Below are 25,522 nucleotides of genomic sequence, written 5' to 3'. Positions count from 1 at the left end.
GAATATTATCAGAGATAAAGAGGGGAATTTACCAGGCATAAAGAAGAAATCAACTCTCCAAGAAGATTTATAATCCTGAATACATTCATGAGAAAAAACAGACAAAACTTAAAGGAGAAATAGAAAAATCCACTCTTATAGGAGACTTCAACATCTCTTTGTCAGTAAACTATAGACAGAGCAGTAAAGATCACTATCAATCAACATTGTCTAATGAATATTTATAGAATATATAGAATACTCCATTCAAAGAGTAGAATGCACGTTTTTCTCGAGGTGACGTGGAACAGTCACTAAGATTGACCCCATTCTAGTCTATAAAACACACCTTAATATATTTTAAAATATCACAGAACATGTTCTCAATGCACAATGGAATTAAAGCAGAAATATATAATAGAAATATAACTTGAAAAATCCTCAAATGCTTGGAAATTAAGCAACACTTTTCTAAATAACACATAGATTAAAGGAGTTTCCAGATAAATGAAAAATATATTTTGGACTAAATGAAAATAAAAATGCAACTTATCAAAATTTGAGAGATGCAGTGAGTATAGTATGTAGAGGGAAATATATGGCATTAAATGCATATATTAGAAAAGAAGAGAGATCTAAAAATAAATGACCTAAGGCCCTCTCTTGGAGAGCTATGGAAAGAAAAACAATTTAAGCTTGAAACAAGTGAAAGGAAATTAATATTAGAAGAGAAATCAATGAAATTTAGAATTCAATCAAAGAAATAGAGAATTTAATAAAACAAAGCCTGGTTCTTTGAAAAGAGCCGTAGAATTGACAAAACTCTAACCAGACTAACAAAGAACAAAAAAGTGAGAGGACACAAATGAATAATTTTAGAAATAAAAGGAGGAGGAGCATCATTACAGATCTACAGATATCAAAACGATAATAAAATAAATACTGTGAACAACTGTGTGCTCACAGATTTGATAACTTGCATATAATGGATCAATTTCTTGAAGAAACAAACTACCAAAACTCACACAAGGAGAAATAACTATGAGACTGTATCTATTACATTAATTAAATTCATAATTAATAAGCTTCCAGCAAAAAAGTACCAGGCCCAGGTTATATCACTGGGGAATTCGACCAAACAGTTAAGGAAGAAATAATGCCAATTGTACAAATATTTTCCAGAATATGCAAAGAGAAATAATACCTAATTCATTTTATGCGGCCAACGTTACCCTAACATCTAAACCAAAAATGACTTTAAAATAAAGGGAAAATGGAGACTACTATATTTTATATCTAATTGGATTTGATATGCCAACGTTTTTTGAGGATTTTTGCATTTTTTCTCTCTTTCAATGACATTTCTGGTTTTGATATTAGGGTGATGTACATATACCACTAACAAGGAGGATTCATTCAAGGTTTCAGGCTGTTTCAACATTCAAAACTTAATCAATTAAATCTACCGTATCATTAGGCTAAGAAAAATAATTATTTGATCATAGCATTTAACACAGAAAAAAAATTGACAAAATCTAACAACCATTCATAATTTTAAAAATCTCAGCAAACTAGCAATAAAAAGGGACATTCCTAACCTGATAAAAAAAATCTAAAAAATATATATATATCTGCCATCACACAATAATGAGGGACTTCACACCACCACTAAGTTTGGGAACACGGCAATGATGTCTGCTATTATCATTGCTGCTCAACATAATAGTGAAATTCTTAGCTAGTACAATAAGAGAAGAAAAAGAAATAAAAGGAATATATTTATTGGAAAGAAAAAATAAACATTTCTTTATTTGAATATGACATGAATGCCGATGTCTAAAGTTCATATCATCTACAAAAAAAAACTTGAAATAAGCAAATATAGCAAGATTTCAGAATATAAGTTCAATTTAAACGTCAGTTGCTTTCCTTACATCAGCAATAACAATGAGAATTTCAAATTTTGAAAATACCATTTATAATACACACCAAAAAATAAATATTTAGGTATAAATCTGACAAATTATGTACAAGATCTGTATGCAGAAACTGTAAAAAAATATGAAAAAATAAAAATTCTAAATTAAAGGAGAGAGAGTCTGTTTTAATAGATTGGAAGAAAATATTGTTAAAATGTTAATTCTTCCAATTGGATCTATAGATTCTATGCAATTCCTGTCAAAACCCCAGCAAGCTAGCTACTTTGTAGATAGAAACAAATTGGCTGTAAAGTTCACATGGAAAGGCAAAAACCTAGAATAGCCAACAAAACATTGAAGAATGAAGTTGGACTCCCAGATTTCAAGACTTAAATAAAGCAATAGTAATCAAAACAGTTTGATTTTGCAAAAGAATAGACACAGAGATCCATGGAAATGAATAGAAAATCCATATATACACCAACACAAAGATAATCATCTAATTTACAACAAAGGTGCAAAGACAATTCAACAGAGAATCGATAGTCTTTTTAACAAAGTCTGCTGGAACAATTGGACATACATATGCAAAAAAATGTTCTTAACACACAATGTAGCTTTCATAAAAATTAACTCAAAATGGATTACAGACCTAAAATTAGAATACAGAAGTATTAAATTTCTTGAAGCAAATGTAGGAGAAAGTCTAAGTGATCATGGGTCTGGTAATGACATTGAGATACAGCCACAAAAGCATAACCCATTAGAGAAAAAATTAATTAATTAGGCTTTATTAAACTTAAAAGTATCTGCTCTGTAAATGATGCTTTAAGAGAATTAAAAGACAAGCTACTGACTGGGAAAAAACATTTGCAAAGCATATACCTCATAAAGGACTTGTGTTCAAAATACCCAAGAATCTCTTAAGACAAAAGAATAGGAAAAGAAATAAAAACAATAAAAAGAATGTGGACAAAAGAACTGAACAGACACCTTAACAAAGAAGATATATAAATGTCATGGCATATAAAGATTTAAAGAGATGCTAAACATAATTTGTCATTAAGAAACATAATTAAAAAGAATAGTGAGTTACCACTCCATATATATTAGAATGACTAAAATCTAAACTGACAACACCAATATTGGTGAGAATGAATAGCAATGGAGCTTTTTTATTCATTACTGGTGGAAATGCAAAAAAACACAGTCATTTTGGAAGACACTCCAGCAGTTTCTTTCAAAAGAAAACAGTCCTACCATACAGTCCAACAATTGGACTCCTAAGTATTTACCCAAGCAATTTGAAAACTTATGTTCATACAAAAACTTGTACACATTTATTTATAGCAGTTTTATTCATAGTTGCAAAAACTTGAATCAACCAAAATGTCCCTCAGTACGTGACTAGATAAACAAACTCTGGTACATCCACACAATGGAATGATATTCAGCAATAAAAAGAAACGAGCTATTATAGTATACAAAGACATGGATGTCTCTTAAATTCATATTGCTAAGTGAAAACAACGATGTGAAAAAGCTATACAATGTGTGTTTCCATTTATACGATGGTCTGGAAAAGGCATAAATATAAAGAGAGTACACACATCAGTGTCTCCAGAAGTCAAGGAGCTGTCGAGTATGTGAAGTACAGGGGATTTTCTTTTTTTGTTTGAGGAAGATTAGCCCTGAGCTAACATCTGCCACCAATCTTCTTCTTTTTGCTGAGGAAGACTGGCCCTGAGCTAGCATCCGTGCCCATCTTCCTCTACTTTATATGTGAAATGCCTGCCGCTGCATGGCTTCACAAGCGATGCATAGATCCACACCCAGGATCTGAACTGGTGAACCCTGGGCCACAGAATTGGAATGGGTGAACTTAATCCCTGTGCCACCAGGCCAGCCCCCATGGGATTTTTTTTAAATCAGTGAAACTATTTTGTAGGGGAGGGTAATGGTGGATATTCAACACCATGCATTTGTCAGAATCTGTAGACCTTTACATTATAAAGAGTAAATCTTAGTGTATGAACATGAAAAGCATATATCTTCTTTAGGAGGTCAGAGGATCTAAGGATTGAATGAAAAATATGACAAAATAATCTGTTTAACAAATGGATGAAACAACCTCACTGAAAGGGGTGGGTGAAAAAGGTGAACAAGGACCTAAGTCACTTTGGAAACGAGTTGAGACTGTAAGACTAAATGTAAAACAACTCTGATAAAGTTTCATGAGAGTATGGATTATCAATTCTGCTGTATTATACATATGTGCTGGAATTGAACAACTAAGTAAATGAATAGTAAATGTTGGGAAGTAGGTTTTTCAGTATTGGAGTAAAGAGATTACATATAAGTGAGAGAGAAGGATATATACAATGATCCATGTGGTAATGGATTAGAGTCGGAGACATCAGAATGAACTCATTTTTAGTTTAATAATGGTATGGATGGTTACATATAAAAGCATTTATATATATATATATAAAGAAATACCAGTTGTTACACACATATATTCCTTGTTCTGTCATCTGAAAGGACCTGAAAAACATCAACACCTCAGTAGCAAGGAGCACACTTAACATCCAGATGTTTGTCTGTAAGATAATTTTCCAACGAAAGGAAGCAAGGCTTTTTGGAGGAATGGCTAATTCTAGAACTGGGGCAGGAAATATAGAAATGAGACCAGAGTTTCTAGTGACAGAAAGGAAGAAAGTGCTCATGGCATACCAACAAACAAAAACGAAGTGGCAAAGAGGACATGGAAATGGCACTGAAATAGCTTTATAAATAAAGTAGTACTGGATTATGAACCAGAGTATCAAATCTATGCATCCCTACTCAAATAAATAAATGATTGAACAAATAAATGGAGAAGAAGGGCTTGCCCGCTGGTGTAGTGGTTAAGTTGGTGCACTCCACTTCGGAGACCCAGGGTTAGCAGGTTCAAATCCAGGGCACGGACCTACATACTGCTCATCAAGCCATGCCGAGGCAGAGTTCCACATACCAAATAGAGAAAGATTGGAACAGATGTTGGCTCAGGGGCACTCTTCCTTACACAAATAAGTAAATAAATGAATGGAGGAATGCATGGAGACTAGACAAATCTCCCATGCAGAAGAACTCCAACCAAATGTTTGATGTCGCTGCTTTGAGCTCAAGCGGTGGAGCATAGCTCTGCACTCCTTAGCTGTGGGCTGTGCAAATTGACCTTCTTCCAGAGGCTTACAGTATGGGATTAAGGAAAAATGAATAATTTACAGTGAAGAAACCTGACAAATGACCTCAGCCAAATGATGAAGGTTAACATCAACAGTAATAAGTCATGTTGATAGTATGTTCCTTTGATATGATGTGATGAGAATGGCACTTTACCTCTATGTTCTTCCTCCCCAAAAACTCATATACTCAGTCTCGTCATGAGGGAAAAAAAATCAGACAAATACCAATTGAAGGGTATTCTATAAAATACCTGAACAGTCATTCTCAAGACTATCAAGGTTATTAAAACCAAAGAAAGTCTGATAAACTATCATAGACATGAAAAACCTCTGGAGAATTGATGACTACATGTGATGTGCTAGCAAGTATGAGATCCTGGAACAGAAAAAGTACATTAGGTAAAAATAAAGAAAATAAAGAAAAATAAAATATGGACTTTAATAAAAAGTATACATATTGCTTCATTAATTGTGACAAATGCACTACACTAATCTAAAATGTTATTAGTACGGCAGGGTGTGGAGTACATGGGAACTTTCTGTACTGCCTTAGTAATTTAAAAAGTTTATTTTTAAAGGGTTATTTAAACAGTAAAATAGCAATGTAATGAGAGAGTTTATCAGGAAGAGAACAACAGGACCAGAAATGAAGATCATGAATATTCCAGTGGACATAGAACAATATTATAGGGTAAATAACTATATATGAAATATGTTACAAATGACTATTTATATATATACACACACACATAGAGAGAGAGCAGAAGGACAGTTCAGAGCTCAAGTAACAACAGAAATATGAAACTCTGAAAGAGAAAGATATAGACTTGGATCTAATGAATTTGAAGCCAACGGATTGGCCAGGTATATATGTTCTGAAAGCAGCAAGTAAAACTCCCTCATCTTTTTTAAAAGAGAAAATGTACGTATATAGGTTTAAAGATTACTTGAATATTATTTTTACAAAGATGGAAAGTCACTATTATAACAAGAGATGTCCAAATGTGAATGATATAAAAAAGAAATGAGACTAGATGGGAGAACTTTGTGGGTTTATTATGTAGACTGTGTGAGAGGTATATGAAACATTAAAAGAGAAAAGATGGGGCCAGCCCAGTGGTGTAGTCATTAAGTTCAAGTGCTCCGCTTCTGCAGCCTCGGGTTTGTGGATTAAGATCCCCAGCACAGATCTATGCACCACTCATCAAGCGATGCTGAGGTGGCCTTCTACGTACAAAATAAAGGAAGATTGGCACAGATGTTAGCTCAGTGACAATCTTCCTCAAGCAAAAATAGGAAGATTGGCAACAGATGTTAGCTCAGGGCCAGTCTTCCTCACTGAAAAAAAGAGAGAAAAGAAACAATGAGTGAATTAAGAGACGGAAATAAAATTTGAAGATGAGATATGAAAGTCTGCTTAACTTTACAGATATTGCAGAAAGGTGAAAGGAAGGATCATTGAGCTTTTTCAATTATGAAGTTGCTAGTTTGTTCAAAACAGCATAGTAGGAAGAGAAACCAGATTTTAGGTTGTTAATGATCGGTTATCAGTGAGTGAGGTGGTGGAATGAAGTATACAATACATCATGGATAAAGGGCTGGAGAGTGTATACCATAATCATGTTAAGGTCCTGGCTCTGCCTTTTGTTAAATGTGTCTAAATAGACAAGTTACTCTACATGTCTAAGCCTAGTTTATGCGGGTGTAAAACAAAAATAATAATAACGTAGTAGCTCATCAAGTGATTGTGAGCATTAAATTTTTGTAGCATATTTTTGGAATAGTATATGTTCAATAATCGATAGCTCTTTTTATTAACGTTATCACTTCTTAAAAAATGTTGACAGCAGAAGAGGAGAAACGAGAAGTACTGGTTGTCTGAGACAATTTTCAGTCACAATATATTGGAATTTTCAGTCATAGAAAATACCAAACTCAGTGAATGATGGCCTAGGACAAGCATAAGTCAATTCAATTTAGAAATCAGAAATTTAAGCCGTAATAAGGGCTAAGGTATAGCCTCACCCATGGGAAGCTGAAAAGAAGAGAAAATAGCCATAATTGGATGGAAAAGTTCAGGAAAGTTAAAGTCAAAATAGAGTACAGATATTAATGTAGATGTTTAAAAAGAGGTGCAAACTGGTTAGCTTCAAATACATTGATCCTTCGTAATATAGAGATCAATATTTTTAATTGTATAATAGAGTTTTTACTGTATAGTAGGATACTATTGTGTCTTGAATTCCTGGTTCTTGAGTTAGATATTGACATCAGAGTCAAGGATGTTCAGGTTCTTTCTTCTTTTAAGGAAGTACAATAATGTGTTGTAGTATGACCCAGAATTCCCAAGATTTTTTGTTAATTACACTTGTCATTGAGTGGACTATGTATGTATATATATAAAACACATGGACACTGGCAAAACAGTGGAAAGAACCTCGGAATGGAAGCTGAGATTAGATGTACTTAAACTGTTCACAACTGAAAGCCTTCACCCCCCATCAGTTTATTATTTCTTGGTTTTACACAAGTTATTTGGAGACTCTTACCTTCGATTTTTTTAATCTTAAAGTGGGGCAATAAAAACAACATACAATTGAACTCCTAACAAAGTTTAAGACCTTTTGAGAAATTCAGTGAGTCTAACTGATTGCTCTGAAAATCCATTACACTAAGAAATATACGGGACTTGAATAAAGGAATTAAGTAGTGGTCCAAAACTTATTGCAAATTGGAATTGTCAACCATGTATTACATATATATATTTCTGTGTATATGTGTGTGTGTACACATTCCCACTAGATTCATCTGTTTTATAACAATGGGTATAAAAGAAAAAATTATCAGTTTTCTTCTCCAGACTTCGGGCCATTATGATTGATTGCATTTACATATGTATGTCCCTTTCATGCTAAGACAAAGTTACAGTAATTATATAACTTAATGATAAGGGAATATGTATTTACAAATAACACGTATATATTATTTCTTTAGAGAGAAATAGCATTCATTTCTATGTAATACATGTGTGCAAACATATTTATTTGCGTGTGTGTACCCCCATAACAATAAACAAAATGACATAGTGTCCATTGGCAGACCAGTATTTTGGGTAAATTGTTGGAAGGCTGATGGAATGGTGATGAGTGAAACTGCATAAAAGTGCAGACTAGAGAACCAGGGTTGGGCACAGTAGAGGACTTGTCTTCTCAACACAATCCTGGAATGTGTCAGGACTTGGACATACTAAAAATGGCAGAGAACTGGAATGAGACGTGAGTTGAAAGAGAATAAATTAAAATGGATGCCCATATATCTCTTTCCTTCTACCTTGTTTGAAACACAAAATTCAGAGAAAAAAAATTATTAGAAAAATTCTCAAAAGAGCTACAATTAACACCACCAGGAAGTGAAGGAACAAATCATCTAAAAGCAAAGGCAGAATAACAGGAGAGAGGGGAATGGCAAAAAAAAGCTTGAAATTAGAAAAAAAATCACTAGAAAGTAAATTAATAGAACTAGAAGACAAAGGTGAAAAGGTAATCATGAAAACAGGATAAAATATAAGATAGAAAGTGATAGTTAAAAGACACTGGATAGGAACACATCAGAGAATAAATACAGGGAAATCTCCCAGAAATGAAGGATCCCAGGCTCCATAGTGAAACGGGCCTTTGAGCGCCTAGTCATGAGGATGACAAAAAATTCATCTTGATGCATTAATGTGAAATTTTATAATGTAAAAGATAAGAAAAAATATGAATAGCATCATGAAAGAAATCATATCACACAAAAGGAAGGAGTGACACATTCATCTTTCTATATCATCAGCTGGGGTAGATGCTAGAATATGATAGAAAAGACCTTCAGAATATTAAGGAAAAAATAATTCCAAATGAAGATTGTATACTTAGCTAAACTATAAATCAGGCGAGGAGGCAAAAGAAATTTTCAAACATGGAGAGATTTTAAAATTATCTGCCTTCAACTTCATTTTTCTTGGGAAGCGATGTTGTTTACTGACATTTGGTTAACTCCTTTCAGATCTAGTCATAGTTTGCAGCCCACTTCAAATACAATGCCTGCATACTTACATCTGCTTTTCAAAATTCCCATTTTAATACAATAGTTACTGAAACTTTTATGAAGATTTCTAAAAATGTCCTCCTCTTAAAGACAAAGAATAACACATCCCTTCTAATCTTTCCTTCCTTTGACTTTTTTTATCCTCTTTGGTTCAAGATCTGGGCTCTAGTTATTTTAATGCTTCTCTCTCTCTTGCTATGCACAGCTCTACCATTCCAACTTGTTGAAGAATTTTAACAGTTATCTCTTAATAAATATTTTCCCACTCTCCTAATGTGGTATATGGTGAATCAATGTATAATCAATCAAACCCATAGTTCAAAGATTTTTGTTTCTTAAACTCTTTTAAATATCTCCATAATTAGCATAACTTTATGTAATCAATGTGTAAATGATTAAATGGACTTCATGTAATTGTAACTAGAACTTAAGAGTCAAGAAATTTGAGAGGAAACTTAGAAATAAGAGCAACAAATTAATTTTACCAGAGAGACTAGAACACTGGGAGGCTGTGTCCAGTCAGTGATAGAATTTGGCCAAAGCAATTTTACAGTATTTTTGGCATATCACACTCTTTCACTCTTATGTTTTCTAACACTTCTTTCAGCACAAAGTTTACATTTTTAAAACTATGTAAGAAACATACACGTTATCATTCAATGTAATTAAAAAGTTATGTATGGTTATTGTTAATAGTCCAAATGCCGCACGTAAATTCTAAGCATTTTTTTATATTGCTTAGTGACTGAATGAAGTCCAGTGACTGTATTATGATAAAAAATGAAGAATTCTAAGATAAGTATTGAAATATTACACCTAGTGCTTTCAGTAGTGTTAAAGTTATCCCATAATGCTTCCACCTTATGAGCCCCAAACGACATCTTTTCACCATATCATTCCTCTGGTTTCCCATTATACCTGAAGCGATTTCTATCCAAGATTTTATTTCATTTCTTACATGTTTGCTTGTTTGTTATAAATCAAACACTTTTTTGAAAAATTTGTTAACATCTGTGTGGTTGTTATGAACTGCATTGTGTCCCCCTAAAATTCATATTTTGAAGTCCCAGCCTCCAGTACCTCAGAATATGACTGTATTCAAGACAGAACCTTTAAAGAGGTCATTGAGGTAAAAAGAGGTCGTGTGACTGGTGTCCTTAAAAGAAGAAGAATTAGCATAGAGGGAAGACCATGTGAAGACAGAGAAAGAAGATGGCCACCTCCAAGCCAAGGAGAGCAGCCCTTAGAAGAAATCAACTCTGCCGACACCTTGATCTTGGACATCTGGCTTCCAGAACTGTGAGGAGATAAAGTTCTATTGTGGAAGCCACACAGTCTGTGGTACTTTTTATGGCAGCCAGAGCAGACTAATGTAGTGGGGTAGCAAAAGTAAACGATGGAGGTACTAAAAAAAAGGCTTATTAGTTTGGAGAAAGTAAGACCCACCAATTTCATATTTTTGCTTAGCATCTCAGTCATGTGGTTTGAAATGACTGCCCCTCCTGAGTTTCCTTCACGTCCTCATTGCTTCTGATATAGGATTGCATGCATAGGCAGTCAGATTCTCTAGCAAGATGCAAAATGCAATAATGTCTGATAAGAATCATTTTGTCAGCCGGAAGTGATCTTGCACATTAGCCTTCTTCAAAAGGTCATGCATCATTGCATAGCAAATCTCATTGCTAGGGCAAACTCAGAAGTTTCCTTAATTTTTTCTCCAGTATGGTTATGACATCGCCAACTTTTAAAAATAAATACATAAATATTCCCCAAAGCATATTATACTCTAAATTATTACACTACATGAATATTCTAATGCAATTCCTAGGGATAAGACAAAGGTAAAGCTGAAGTGGCAAAAAGAGGAAAAGGAGTTCAACACTTGTGCCCAATATGGACAACAAGGAGAGTATGCAACTACGAGACACCAAAAGAGAAATGGGAACTGCAGATTCAAATGGCCAAATTGCCACAGCATAATTATTAGCTATATATCTCTGAAGTAAGCATTTAATAATGAATAGGCTTGAATATAATTTGCCTATATTATCCATATTTCTACCCATTTTCCCATGTGTGATTTTTTACCTCCAATCTTGCAATTATAAATAAGTTCATAAATATTTCATAAATACAACTAGATACTGATCACATCTTCAGGATGGATCCAGAAGCAACTTTTATTTTTTCCTATATGTAGTTTCAATATTTCAGTAATCACTTGTATAGTTATAATATTAAGAAAATATATTACTTTGTAGTAAGTTATCTATTTTAAGTTCTAGATAGTGTACAATTCACTTGAAATTAATCTATATGAGTGTAGTTTACCTGTATGCTTACAAAATCTAACACATCTTAGAAATCTGCATCAAATTAAAAGGTGAAAGATCTTTACAGAGAAGATTTATGGGATCATTTATATTAGAGCTATTGTAGATGTCAGCATAAAGGAGCAACTCTGAGCTCTCGTATAATAATGTTCACAAAGTTTAAGTCTATGTTAATAAAACAAATAAATAATCTGCCTGATTTTGCATTTGTGTTCTTTTTAGGAGTCCATCATTGGTTTGAATTTCCTGCAGTCTATGATTTTTCATTTGTTCAGTAATGTATAATAAATATTTTTTAGACATGCCTTAAATCCATCCTGCATTATTTGATATATTTTTTATTTTCCTTGCTCATCAAAGAATCACTGGATGGTAAGAAACTCTGAGAAGCTATATAATGAATTTCTCCTCCCATGTATAAATCAATGGCACTTTTTTCCCTAAAAAAGTTTCATAGAAACACAACTTAAAATTTTATCTATGACTGAAGACTTCAATGATCTGGTAACTTGTTAAAACCAACCTTCCACACACCAGCACATAATTAAAACAAAACCAGTATTTATTTTAATGTGGAGTTTCAGCCCTGAGGCCTCTCTTTATAAAGAGGAATTTTAAAAAATTTCCTTTTTCAAAATTTTATTTTTTTGGAAAAAAGTAACATTTTAATGAATATCTTTAATATGAACTAATGTGAAGATCAAACATTGCTTTTAAAATTCGGAACTTACATATTGAATTTGATATCTCCTTTATTTCAATTTTCTCAAAGGGTAGGAAAAACAAATATTTTTTGGCATACAGTTTAAAAAAGAAAAAAAAAATCTTTGAATTATAAGAAGATGGAGTTCAGAAAGTATTCTTCTTTTTTCCTCAAAAGGAATTAGAAGTCAGCATGTTGCTATTGCTCCTTGACATAAAGCCAGTGTCTTTGTTTATGTCCTCTGTGTCTCTGAATCCTGCCATGCCATCACAGCAGAGTGTACTGTACACCATTTTTAAATGATAAGAGTTTCAATAGGCACTTTAGTGGAATTAAGAAAAATCTAACACTCTTCCACCGTGATGCCACATAGCTATCTTCGTTCTACGTTGTCATGTCAGTAAATTGTACTTAGTCGGCCTGAGCAGGTCTCAGTGTATTTCCAAAATAACAAAACAAAACCAAGCAAGTACGTATTATAGGATTTATCTTGTGTTGGCAGAAAAAACCAAACTGACAATATGATAAATATAGCAACTTGCTAGAAACCAGATAATCAAAGGAATCTTGTTCATAAAGCCTGGGGGGGGGGTGCGGGGAGGGCGGTGCACGTGTGTATGTGTGTGTATATGTGATTTCCATTTGTGTTTCTTTTAAATGTCTCTTCTTGGTTGTGTTTTAGCCTTCGCTTCTCCCCTAAGTGCCTTTATCAGAGTTATAACTCTCTTCTTCACCAAACATGTCTGCCAAGACTTTAAAGCGGGGTCCCCAGTCCGTCAGATAGTCATAGTCCTGGTCAGCTTCCGTGGTGACAGAGTCTATGGAGCTAAGAGACTCTGCTACGGATCCATTGCCTTCATAGGCGTATGTTGCCAATGAATCGTATGGTGGGGCTGTTGGGTCCACATCATTTTCCTGTAGCCTTTGATTAATGAAATCTCTTATGTCTGTGTGATCTTCCACGGGTTGTCTCTGACGAGGTAAACAGAGAGAGTCTGGTTTTATATCCCTGCGAATTTTGTTATCTTCAATCACTTTTGGATTTCTCAGAGCACCGATGTCGAAAGCCTGGGTGTCCTCCTCACCCCCTCCTTCATCATCATAGTGGATAACGTTGTCTCTGATGTCCTCTTTAGAGGTCATCAGGGTATCTTTCTTCTTTTGCCTTCGCAGAGCTACATACAGCACAACTATGGCTAGAACAAGAGAGAAATGGCAATTTGAGAATATGTCAGTTCATCCCTGTAAAAACTAAAATTGATTGGGGCTGGCTGAGTTTCTTTAATGACATCCTATTATTTTCAAAGTTAATATACTGTAATCAATAAGGGTCATATCTATGTTTATATTTTTTTCATCGTCTAAACTTAACTTCTTTTTGAAATCACACCTAACAAGAAACCATAGCAAAGTTATTGACAAACTCAAACAATTATAGTCTTATATTTAACATGCATTATATTTAAATATTTTGGCATCAGGGAAAAAAATTTGTGTTATAAAATTTAAAAAAGATGAAAGAATGGTTCTTTTAAGCATACCAAGAGCTGTATAACATTGACATAACAAAATATGAATATTATAGCCCGTAAATAACATTTAGGTGTTATTCACACCTAGATTTCCCAGTTGTAACATTAATGTGCTTCTATTGAAATATATACAAATCTTCATGTGACATTCACTTTTAAAAGCATTAAATAAGAAAAAAAGAAAGAAAAAGAGAAGGAAGAATATAGAATAGAAGGGCCTTAGTTTTACAAATGATGTCAACTAAGGTCTCTATTTAAATTCTGTGTCCTGCCATATTGAGACATTTTCCAAACCAAATGCCTAGTACTTAGGTTAGCTTCATGAAGCATGATAAAATTTTGAAACAGTTAATTTATATACTCTAATTATTGAAATATTTCTTTGTTTTTGGTTGACTCATAATCATCATTAAATCAATAGTGTTTATTTCTCCTAGGAGTGAATGGGCACAGATTCAAACCAGGAAGTCAGTGCTCAACTTTGCTTGTCATAAGACCCCTTCTCCTCCATAGCAGCAGCAATCGGTTGAAAGCCAAAGTGTGCTTGATTTCCCACAGCAAAGTCTGGAAGACTCTTGTCATAGGATTAGAAAATAGAGGAGATGGCATGAGGATGAAAGCTCATTTATTTCCTCTTCCTTCAGAATTAGAACTTCGCCAGCTGGAAGAAGGGAGGAGATAAAGGTAGAGATTCTGTACAATGGGCCCTAGAGTGCTGTTTAACACTCTGCGCTCCTCCCAGGGTTTAGGGAAATCCTAGAATTAGACTGTTGTTTTTTCATGTGGAGAGTATGTGAGAGACTGCAAGCCTCAGAGAGAGCTCTGCATATAAATGGCTTTAGAGTTGCCATGGCTGAGAAAGGAACTAGTTAGATGTGCCTGAGGACCACCTAGAAGATACCCAAGCATCACAAGATTCTTGTGTTTCCCTGCACCCCAGGAAGGATATAAAAATGGCCGAGAATAAGCTGGAAAATCTAAAGTAGTCTGAGATCGGTTAAGGAGGTCAAGGAATAGATGGATTTTTAAGCAGATCCCATGGTAGGACTAAGAGTGTCAGCATTCACTGTTGTATATTAGCAGATTCACAATGCTAGAACAGTGCAGGTGCACTGTGGACACTTGGCAAGTCTTCAGATGAATGAGCGGCAGCTGGCAGTGCATGATAATGTTGACCTGAGCCAGATTAATTGCTACACTGCAGGAGGGGCAAGAGGCCAAAGGCAAGCATCCAGAACATGCCAAGTCATGCTGGGTTGGTATGGAAATAATCTGGGACTCAGGTAGCTCCTAGAGAAGAGAGGAGCATGAGAGAGCAACACTTGATTTGAAGTTAAATATTTAATTGATAATGTTCAGTTTCAGATGTGAGAATGTTATTTTGAATCTGCCCTTTTTCTTTCTTTGTTTTTGCTGAGGAATATTTGCCCTCAGCTAACATCTGCTGCCTATCTTCCTCTTTTTTTGCTTCAGGAAGATTAGCCCTGAGCTAATATATTTGCCAGTCTTCCTCTATTTTGTATGTGGGTCGCTGCTGCAACATGGTTGATGAATGGTATAGGGCCGAGCCCAGGATCTGAACCTGCAAACCCAGGCCACCAAAGTGGAGTGCACCAAACTTAACCACTAGGCCACAGGGCCAGCCCATGAATCTGTCCTTTTAAAGTTTATATAATCAGCACAAACAGATATCAGATATAATTTACTATAAATTCTAAGGATATAAAGAATGCTTTGTTCTACACACCAAAGTTACTTGTGTCTAATTAATATCTACACCATGAAAATTGGACTAGAACTTTACCCTCCAAGCCAACCTGAGCTTCTGACCCAGAGAAGGTTCTTTATGAAGTTCTATATAATGCCTTATTCCATGCTTTACACCCTAGTAATTTTTTAAAATTTTGCTTTCTATCCTAGAGATAAAGGTAGTTATCTTCATTTGGCAAAATATTTTGGTTAAATAATAAACATACATACATAAACTGATTCCACAGTGCCCAGCTATATATCCATTGCAGTGTAAATTTAAAGAGATGACTCGACAAATAGAGAATGTCTCTTTACTTTTGTGATTCTGGTAGCGAATTAATAAGTGAAAGGGAGTCAGCTGAACAGAGTTGATGGAAGAGGGAACCCCCGTAGCAGGTTTATATTCATTCTCACAGAGATGATACAGAATGCATTTACTGCAATCCTTTCCCTTTTCTATGCTTTTAGATATTTTAGTGTGTTCTGTTCTAGAAGGAATGGTTAGAATTTTAGTGTGAGGAGATGTGAGAAGAGTGGAATAAGAATTGCTTCTAGCTGGCATTTTAAACAGAAAAAAACAAATCTGGAGGCCCTTTACTTTCTCTCTGTTTCTTTCCTGTCCTTTCTCTTTTCTTTCTTTCTTTCTTTCTTGAACTGGTTTTTGAGAACTATCATTCATCTAGTATATTATTAAAAGGTTATATAATGTCTGCAATAACCAGTAGGATGTAAAATGAATTGAGAAACCATTGCTGTAAATTGGATGTTTGTTATAAAAAATTTCATTGCAGCAAGTGCCACAAACTGCTATTACTTGAAAATTCCCTAGGGCTGGAACATACTTTTCTATTTTTGATGATGTTATTTATGTATTTCTAATTATAAATATCCATGAGGTATGAAATGGAAAATTAACTTTAATAAAAATATAATTTAATATAGATAGACAATCTTCCTTCTATCTAGATGTGGCATCTTGATAAAGAAAAACTGATTTACATGGTAAACTGAGGAGAGAGATACACAGACAAGGGGGAGAGAGAGAATGTGATCAATATTACAACCCACCTAAGAGTATAACGACGCACAGTAGGATTGCAATCAAAGCTCCAGTGCTGAGTCCTACAGGTAGAAAAATTGCTTCTACATTACAAGACAGGATGGTACCATCAGAGTCACATCGACAAACTCGAATAGTCATTGTGTTTGTGCTGCTCTGGACAGGATAACTGCTGTCTTCTATTACAACAGGGAGGAAATACAGTTCTTGCTGCCTGCGGCTGTATCCATTTCTTCGGGTTTCAATTCCAGCTGTGTTGTCTACAAAACATGACGTTTATGATAAGATGGTTACTACGAGCCGCACTTCACATCTTAAACTTGGTATCTGTTAAACAGTAGGAAGCGCTTCTCAAATCAGTAAAATGCATCCATATTTTAATTCTTTTATTATTATGAAAGCTGCCAAAATGTAATGAAATGTAATCAAAATAATCATTAGAGAAAGAAGAACCACTCATCTTGCCTGGTGTAAGAATTAAATTTTCTATTCAGAAAGAATATAAAATGGTTTACAAGACAAGAAGTGTGCTGTGTTCACCCATTTTTTTCTAAGATCAAAATCTCATTGGAAAAAAAAACTTCTGTGGATGTTTTCTTACATGACAGAAAAGCAAAGATTACAAAGCATGAATCTGTAAAATATCTTACCTAAGAACTTGTTCTTTAAAATATCACAAATATCAATTTACTATTTCAGATGAAAACTTGATTTTTAATTTTTTCCCAAGTCTATATCAATGTTACCTATGCACTTTAACTTTTGCACATCAGTTAGTGTAAGAAAATGCAAAGAAAAAGTGTGTTAAAAATCGATTCATTAAAAATTTTAAACATTATGAATTATAATCATCACCACTTTCATATAGTTATAAAAGTAATTCATTTTAATTCTGTAAAAACCAACAACAGCAATAGTTATTTGGAATAATCCAAGGCAATAAAAATCTAAAATTTATATAAGTGCAATTAATAGTTCACTGAAAGTGTTATACTGCATTTATTTGTTCTTTAATTATTTTATTTCTATACATAGAGGTGGAAATTTTGTTTTATTCATAACACTACTTTATTTTTTTGCATCGAATAAAGTAAGTCCTAGAAACATTTTGCAATTTTTAGAAATGTATTGATATTTAGTTTATTATAGTCATACATGGTACCCACTTTGGAATCAGGTAAAATAATTTTAGAAAAATATATTACTCACTAAAATACAAGTATGTCAGAAAAAGTTACTATCTCAATAATATTCCATGCATCTATGCATTTGTAGATTCTAATTTCAACAACTGAAAATTCTCTATCCCCCTTTCAATAGGAAGCATCAAGTTGAGAAAATTTTACATGATAAGATAGACTTTGGCACAGGAAGATTAATTTATTATTATATGGAGGGTATTTTTAAATTGAGAAACAAAATATTAAGATGCTAAGTGTCTATTAAATATTTCCAATGAGAGTTAGTGATGCCAGGCACTTGTGGTGACGGTGGGAATGGAAAAATGGGGACCAGTTGAATTAACATCAACATCTTTAGCAATTGATGATTGAATACTTGAGTCTTGGAAAAAGGATTAAAATTTAAAATCTGGGTGAAAATGATTAATAGAATTAGAAATTTGGAAAAGCTGGTGTATTTGTACTTGGGGAGTGAGGGTTTGATATTCTTGAACACAAGTTGTGTCAAAAGGCAGCCTACCCTTTTTTAATGTTTATTTTCAACCCATTATTATTATTGATATATGACCATGTACAATTCATTGTGCTGTCCCTCATGGGAAAAATATATATATTAAACCTCATTTTCACCCTGAAAATGGTTTCTATTGATGAACGGATACACACAGACACATACAGACACACACAGAGACACACACACACACACAGGAATATTATTCAGCCATGAGAAAGAAGAAAATCCTGCATTTTGTGCTAACATGGATGAACCTGGAGGGTGTTATGCTAAGTGAAATAAGCCAAAGAAAGACAGACAAATACTGCACAGTATCACTTATATGTAGAATCTAAAAAAAAGTGAAACTCATAGAAAGAGAGAGTAGAAAAGTGGTCAGCAGGGCCTGGGGATGGGGAAATAGGGAGGTTGGTAATGGGTACAGACCCTCAGTTATAGATGAGTAAGGTCTGAGGTTCTAACGTATAACATGGTGACTATAGTTGATAACACTGTATTGTATAAGTGAAGTTTAAGAGAGTAGAACTTATATGTTTTCACTAAAAAAAGGCTAAATATGCAAGGGTTAAAAGATGCTTCTATCCACTTAAAAAAAATTATGGTTACAATTAAAATATACCAAGATAAAACAGGGAATATGGTAAATGGCATATGAGAGGCAAATACATGTTCAGACTATGAGAAAACACTATGCTTTGGGGGAAGATGATCTGATTCATGTTATCATGATTAACCAGATATAGATTCTCCAGTAAAGACATGTGGTGGGAAATAGCCAATACTTAGGTTCCTGCATGATGTGACCATCTACCTCGTTTCCCAAGTTAATGATCTCGAGGTCTGAGTCTTCCTCTTCTCCATCATATTTACATATGGAATCCAGAGGATCTAGCATCAAGCTCAGTTAATTCTATCCCTATCGATTGATCTCCATTGTCGGCCATTACCCTAATCTAAGACTCTGTCACCCAATTTCCACAATAGCATCAATAGTCTTATGTTCCTCCACGGCCTTTTCCACACTGGATCCAAACTGATCTCCCTAAAATGCAAATCTGAACATATTATATTCTCTTGCATAAACCTTTCAAAGACTTCTCCAGTCATTGGATTTAAGTTATGCTCTCTTTAAATGGCTTAAAGAGAGGGTGACCATATGGTTCAGTTTGTCTTGGACAGCTCTATTTCATGTGTGCTGTTCCAATTAAAATTACTAATATTGTCCACTTCTGTCTTCAAAAGTGTTCTAGTTTTTATGATAAAATATAGTCTCTCTACTTATAAGGCCCTTCATATATGGGACCCTGTTTCATTTACAGCCATTCCTCACAATCCTCACATACAAAGCCTGTGTTCTTAATCTGTCTGTATCTAGGTTTATTCAAATAAGACAGGTACTAGGAAGTTACCTATTTGTATGTACACATAATGTGCATGTGGAACAATTGATATATTTAAAACATGAAAAGCATTCAATTTCCCAGATAGCCTATTGTTTGCTTGACTCATTAAGGAACTGTCCACATTATAAACAGAAGTAATTTGCCTCGTTAGATACAGTCTATACAGGTTAAACATTTCACTTACTGCTAGCTATAGAATTTTGTATTTCACATATATGGATTTCCATATTTTATGAACTTCAGTGCTTTCAGGATAGCATTGATGTCCACCTTTGTGTCTTTTTACAAAGTTACACGATAAGAGGTAAATTTTCATGTGGTTAAACTTACTTCTGAAGTCACGGACTGTAAAATTTGGTTTGATGGCAGCTTCGGGCGATAATCTAAAGGAGAATTGCTGCCCAGCGGGTGAAAGATCTCGGTCTGCGGCGCTGACTATCTGAATTATCTGAAACAAAGTCGAGATGAAACTTGAAGTCAGCCATCAGTTTCATAGGGAACTTTGTAGACCAAGCTAATAAGTTTATTTAATGAAGCATGCAAGAAGACAGAAATGATGTTTTTAGGATTCATATCAGTGGGCCAATTATTTACACATAATTTTTATAAACAAATATATAAACAGTTACACTTAATAATGGCAAGTATGTTTATCGGGTATGGATTAATTCCAAGTCAATATTTGCATAACTAAAAGACTTAACAGCATTGAAAATTCTCACTAATAAGCAAAATTAAAATATACTTGCTTGCATTTTACATTAGATGAAATAAATGCTTTCTAACCTAAATATGAAAATGCTTACCGGAAACAAATCTCTGATTATTTAAAAGCCTTTACAATAGCAAAATTTTAGTATACCTATGTTTGTGAGAATGAATTTTATTTTCACAAATAAATAAAATGATGAAAAAGAGAGATACAAAGGATGTATATCTGTCTCTGTTGTTATGTTTTTTTTCTCCCAATGGGTAAGAATACAAAGCTTGTTTTTATAAAGTTTTCTAAAGAAGTAAATGCTATCAACCCTGTTTCAAAATTTTCCCTAATTTGCTCCAGGTTGTGTATCTAGTAGACAAAATTCTGATACTTCACTAAGATTTCCTTAAGAATTTGGAAATCAAAAATAACTTCTGAGAGCCAAACTATGAAACTGATCATTCACTATGTAGATAAGCAAATCAGAATGGCTTTGAGGCGTTTGCTTATTAACATATCCGATGGTTTTGCATCAGGAAGGATTTCAGGAAAGGAGTGTGGAAGAAGGTGAGCTCAGTGTGCTGGTCAGGTGACCACTCTCTTAGACTAAATTTGAATTTGCCAAAGAAAGATCTTACATTTCATTACTATACCCTGGTCCCAGTGGGCAAAACAGGCATCATGTGACCTTTGATTGATGTAACTAAACGTTTGATTAATTTACTACTACTTGTTTTGATTCCATGGTTAAAACTCAATCTATGACTATGACTTTCCCATATGGCTGTGTTTATGAGTACACACACACGCTCTCACATACAAACGTACTGGGACTTCGAGTGTCTGGTGCAGTGTTAGAAATTTGTAACTTGACAAATTGGTCTTCTAATGAGAACTGCTGTTCCCTGGTTCAGTGCAAATCAGTCACATAGGATCTATTTACCCTTTAGAATTGTCATGGATGAGACTTTTGTTATTCAACATCAAAGGCCAGATCATGGAATGTGGCAATTTAGTCAAAGAATGACCATATAGGCCCTGTAAAACTTTACCTTTCTTTCACATAAACCTGTATGCTCAGATCACTATATCTCATCCATAAAATTTCTGTAAATTTTCGGAAGGGTTGCTTTGTCAAGTTTTGTTTTGATTTGCCTTTAACTACTATCAACTAGCATAGTCATTTACTAAATTAAAGGTATTTAACATCAAAACATATCAAGAATATAACTTTAGAATGAAGAAACATCCTTTAAAACAGCATACAGAAATGAAAATTTCTGTGTAAACTGGCACTTATCTGGAATTGACACTTGGAAGTCATTGCCCTAAGGAAAACAATTCCCATACTTCACTGATTCACCATATAAATCATTATTAATTTACATAGCATCATCTTTCTCTCTTTCCTCTTTCTTCTTTAGATAGATACATGATAAGTAGGTAGATAGATAGGTAGGCAGATAGATAACACTTATATACATATATGTTCAATTATAGTCCAAAAGAGATAAATAGACTATATGCATGTTCTTAGACAAGGCACAGAATGGCTGGGGACAAAGGCAGAAAATCCTCATATACTACACTCCCTGAAAACTCAAGAGACATTTCAATGTTATGCTTCGTACATAGATGTCGTCCAGTAGGACACCAAAAGCCCAACAGATATTTATTAGACAAAGAATCTCCAAGGTCCCCACAGATTCCTCACCTCATTGTCCAGATATAACAAAATCAAGTTATCTCTAGTAACTTCTACTATTCCTAAAGGTTTAAACTTTAATCTACTAGACAAATATAGAAGCGTTAAATGGAGTTCTGTTTCCAAAAGGCTTTCATTTAGTGCATTACAAGATTGTAATTGATATGAAATAATGTCCCTAAAACCTAAAAAATAAAAGATTGGCTTTTGGGGGTGTTGTGGAGGGATCTGGAAAGTGGACAATAGCTAGGCTGTGGAATTTTGGTAAAACTCTTATAATTTTCCAAATAACCAAATCAGGTTGCTTATTTGTGTAAACATTTATGCAGCATCTACTATTTCAGACACTAAAGGAGGCACTGGGTTCATCGCATATAAATTGTTGTTACATTTAAGGTGGTAAAACACTAAAACTTTGTTTAAATGCATTCCTGTGTCTATTCAAAATTAAGAATGAAAATTTATCACTTTGGAAAATATGACTAAGTCATGTTCTAATAAAATTAATACTTTCTCCAAATTATCAAAATAGCTATCAAAATGCCACATACAGCTATTGAGCACTTGAAATGGAGCTAGTGTGAATGAGAACACTGATTTATTGATTTTTAATTTAATTTTAATTTAATAGCTATGTGGCTAGTGGACATCACAAGATTAGAACTATGGGATGAATGTTCCACAGAGCAGTAGAAAACGTTTGAATTGAAACAAATACTAAAGATCAAAGAATGACCTTTCCAAATAAAGATACCATTTCAAATATTAAGATTTTTTCAAATAAGAATTAAAACTTCAAATTTCCTTAAATGAGTAGATATGCTATTTAAAGGTGATTGAAATGTACAGCAAACCAAAGCATACTGACATATTTTTCCTTTGGAAACTAGATGCAGAATATTGGATTAGTCATATTTTTATTTCATGACACATTCTCATCATTTACTCATGCCTGATTCCTACTATATTATATTATATTATATTACATTATTCATTCATTTATAACAGCGTAGAAAAAAACTGGCTACCCACCACTGCCCACATAATATCTATGATTTTGACAGTAACTTTCCTTAACTATGTGGTCTCCCATCATGACATCTCCCCACAAGAACCTCCCCTTAGCAATGCTAACTAAACAAGGAAAATGTAATCCAGATATTTTGAATAATCTGGATGTTCTTTCAGGGCCACCATAGAAAAAAGCTTTATATTTTTCATTGGCTTAAAAGTTTTTCTGTACCCCTTCATAAAAGCATGTGTACAAAGCAAGAAATACTCTAGAAGAATGCTCTCTAAAATTGTTTGCTTAGTGGGTTTATAGTCACAAGTTCATTAGAAATTCAACAGTAAAGAGTGGAAAACAGCAGAATCTGCAATTTTAGACTTTTTAGTTACACAAGGAATATTCACTAGGTCATCATCACTTTATCTCCTATGGTATTACTTCTATATCCATCTATGTACTATTAATTGTTTATTAACTCTTATAGTTTCTTTTATGAAGACATATAATCCAGAAAAATAATATATATATTTTAGTATATTATATATTATATATATATGGTCTCATAACCGAAAACACATGCAGATAGTGGGTCTTTTCCCACTCTTAATTAACAATATTGATAAGATACCTGTCCTGGTTTGGCATTTTCACACACAGCTGTCTCATATGGCACAGATATTTCTGGAGGAAATTCATTGACGTCTAGCACATTAATCAATATGTTGACTTTGCTAGTTAATAATGGATTACCTGTTGAAAACATAAAAAGAGAAAAGACAATTACAAAACCTGATCAGTTATTGCTTTTATATTAAAAAGTCTTAAAACTTTTTAAAAATCAGCTTTTATGTAGAATCCAAACGATCCTTTCTTTGCGGCAAACTCAGAGGTGTTGCTTCAAATATAAACGACAAAGGACGAATAAGAGTGGCATCAGTGTTTCCCTGTCAGAACACAAGCGGGGCACTAGCCCAGCATTTATCTCTGAAAATCGTCAGCAAAGTTAAGGCCAACCATTTAGCTGGCATTTTATCACTGTGTAGCCATCATACCAGGGTTAGTTTACAGAAACAATCTTCACCAAGGGTGACATTTTTCACTGAATAAAACATGTTTTTCTATGTTGTGTCTATATCTAAAATTTTATTGGGGAGAATCATCTGCACATTTAAACAACTCTCTCAAAATGATTCCTCCTAAAAAGAAAGATGATAAATTACAAGGAGAATGAAAGAGAGAGGGCTTTTCATAAATGGAAATTAAAAAAACAGATTTAAGAAAGTAGAAGAGATAGGTTATGGAAAGCTAGAATACACCCTGAAATTACTTGATGGTGATAAGAAAGGAAAAATAAACAAGGCTTGCTTTCTACAGTATCAAAAGGAATGCTGATTTGAAAAAAAACGTATCTGACAAAATCCTATCATAAGTTTTAGCCTCAGCTATCCCAAATTGTTGAAGGAATCTTGCTCAGAGTCACACAACTAGAGGAATGGGGAGTTAAGTTTCACACCCAGGACTATGGAAAGACAAATACCATGTTCATTCCACCACGTCTTCTCTATTAGTTGGTTTATGCATTAAACTCCTCATGCCTGCAGTGCCACTGAAGGTTGTTAATATTTGTATTTTAGATCTCTATCTGGATTCTTTGAAAGAATGCATACAAAATCTTACCCCATGAATGATTCTACCAAGTCTACAATACCCTGTTGTACTAAAATTTATTAAAAAATAAACAGCACTGTAAGCAGTTGCTTAAGAGATGTCACATAATCACATATGACACAGTAAAATCCATCATTGTGTACCAGGACAGACATTGATACATGGTATATTTTTTAATATGGGAGGGGTTTATAGAAGATGTATGAGTAATCTTGGAGAAGTATGCAGAAAATACCTGCTAAGAAAAATTAATACTGGTCACAAGGCATTATGTTATTTGATAGAAAAGGAGTTTTCACAAGTTATTTAACCTTTCTCCAACTCAGTTTTTTCATATGAAACACACGATATTAACAGACTCTAATCCATAGGTTTGTTGTATTAAATGAAATGATGGTTGCAAAATGTTAGGTCACTTTTAGTAAATTATCATTACTCTTATTACCACTTGCACTTTGTGGACATTATCTAGCTTGCTTTTGTTATTGGTATTAATTACTCATACAGCATAAAATGTAGATAAAATACAACAATTTGGTTAAACTAGGTTCACTTTTCTAAACAAACTGGAAATTATCAAAAATAACAACAAAAATTAATGCCTAATATTTTATAATGCTTACAATGTATCTATATTCTGAGATACATTATGTAGATTAACTCATTTAGGGTTCACAGCAACTCTGATATAGACACTATTGTTATTCCCAACAATAGACAATTAATTCATATTAGACAGAGAAGCTTAGTA

At 33.8% G+C, this 25,522-nt stretch overlaps 1 protein-coding gene across 3 annotated transcripts in view; it reads right to left on the bottom strand.

Annotated features, from left to right (window-relative positions):
• Positions 1 to 12,092: 12,092 nt before the first annotated feature.
• Positions 12,093 to 25,522, bottom strand: part of CDH12 (cadherin 12) — a 935,429-nt gene continuing 921,999 nt past the window's right edge. For all 3 annotated transcript variants that reach the window (XM_070519843.1, XM_070519842.1, XM_014827976.3), the window contains 4 exons: positions 23,732 to 23,853; positions 20,020 to 20,137; positions 16,600 to 16,851; positions 12,093 to 13,443 (listed from right to left, as the gene is read on the bottom strand). In XM_070519843.1, coding sequence (XP_070375944.1) covers positions 12,944 to 13,443; positions 16,600 to 16,851; positions 20,020 to 20,137; positions 23,732 to 23,853 — 992 coding nt within the window. In that variant the 3' untranslated portion in view covers positions 12,093 to 12,943. The remainder of the gene's footprint in view (positions 13,444 to 16,599; positions 16,852 to 20,019; positions 20,138 to 23,731; positions 23,854 to 25,522) is intronic.

Source organism: Equus asinus, chromosome 10, assembly GCF_041296235.1.
Source record: "Equus asinus isolate D_3611 breed Donkey chromosome 10, EquAss-T2T_v2, whole genome shotgun sequence".
In the NCBI taxonomy this organism is placed as follows: Eukaryota; Metazoa; Chordata; class Mammalia; order Perissodactyla; family Equidae; genus Equus; species Equus asinus.
This window is presented reverse-complemented; position numbering and strand designations above follow the sequence as displayed.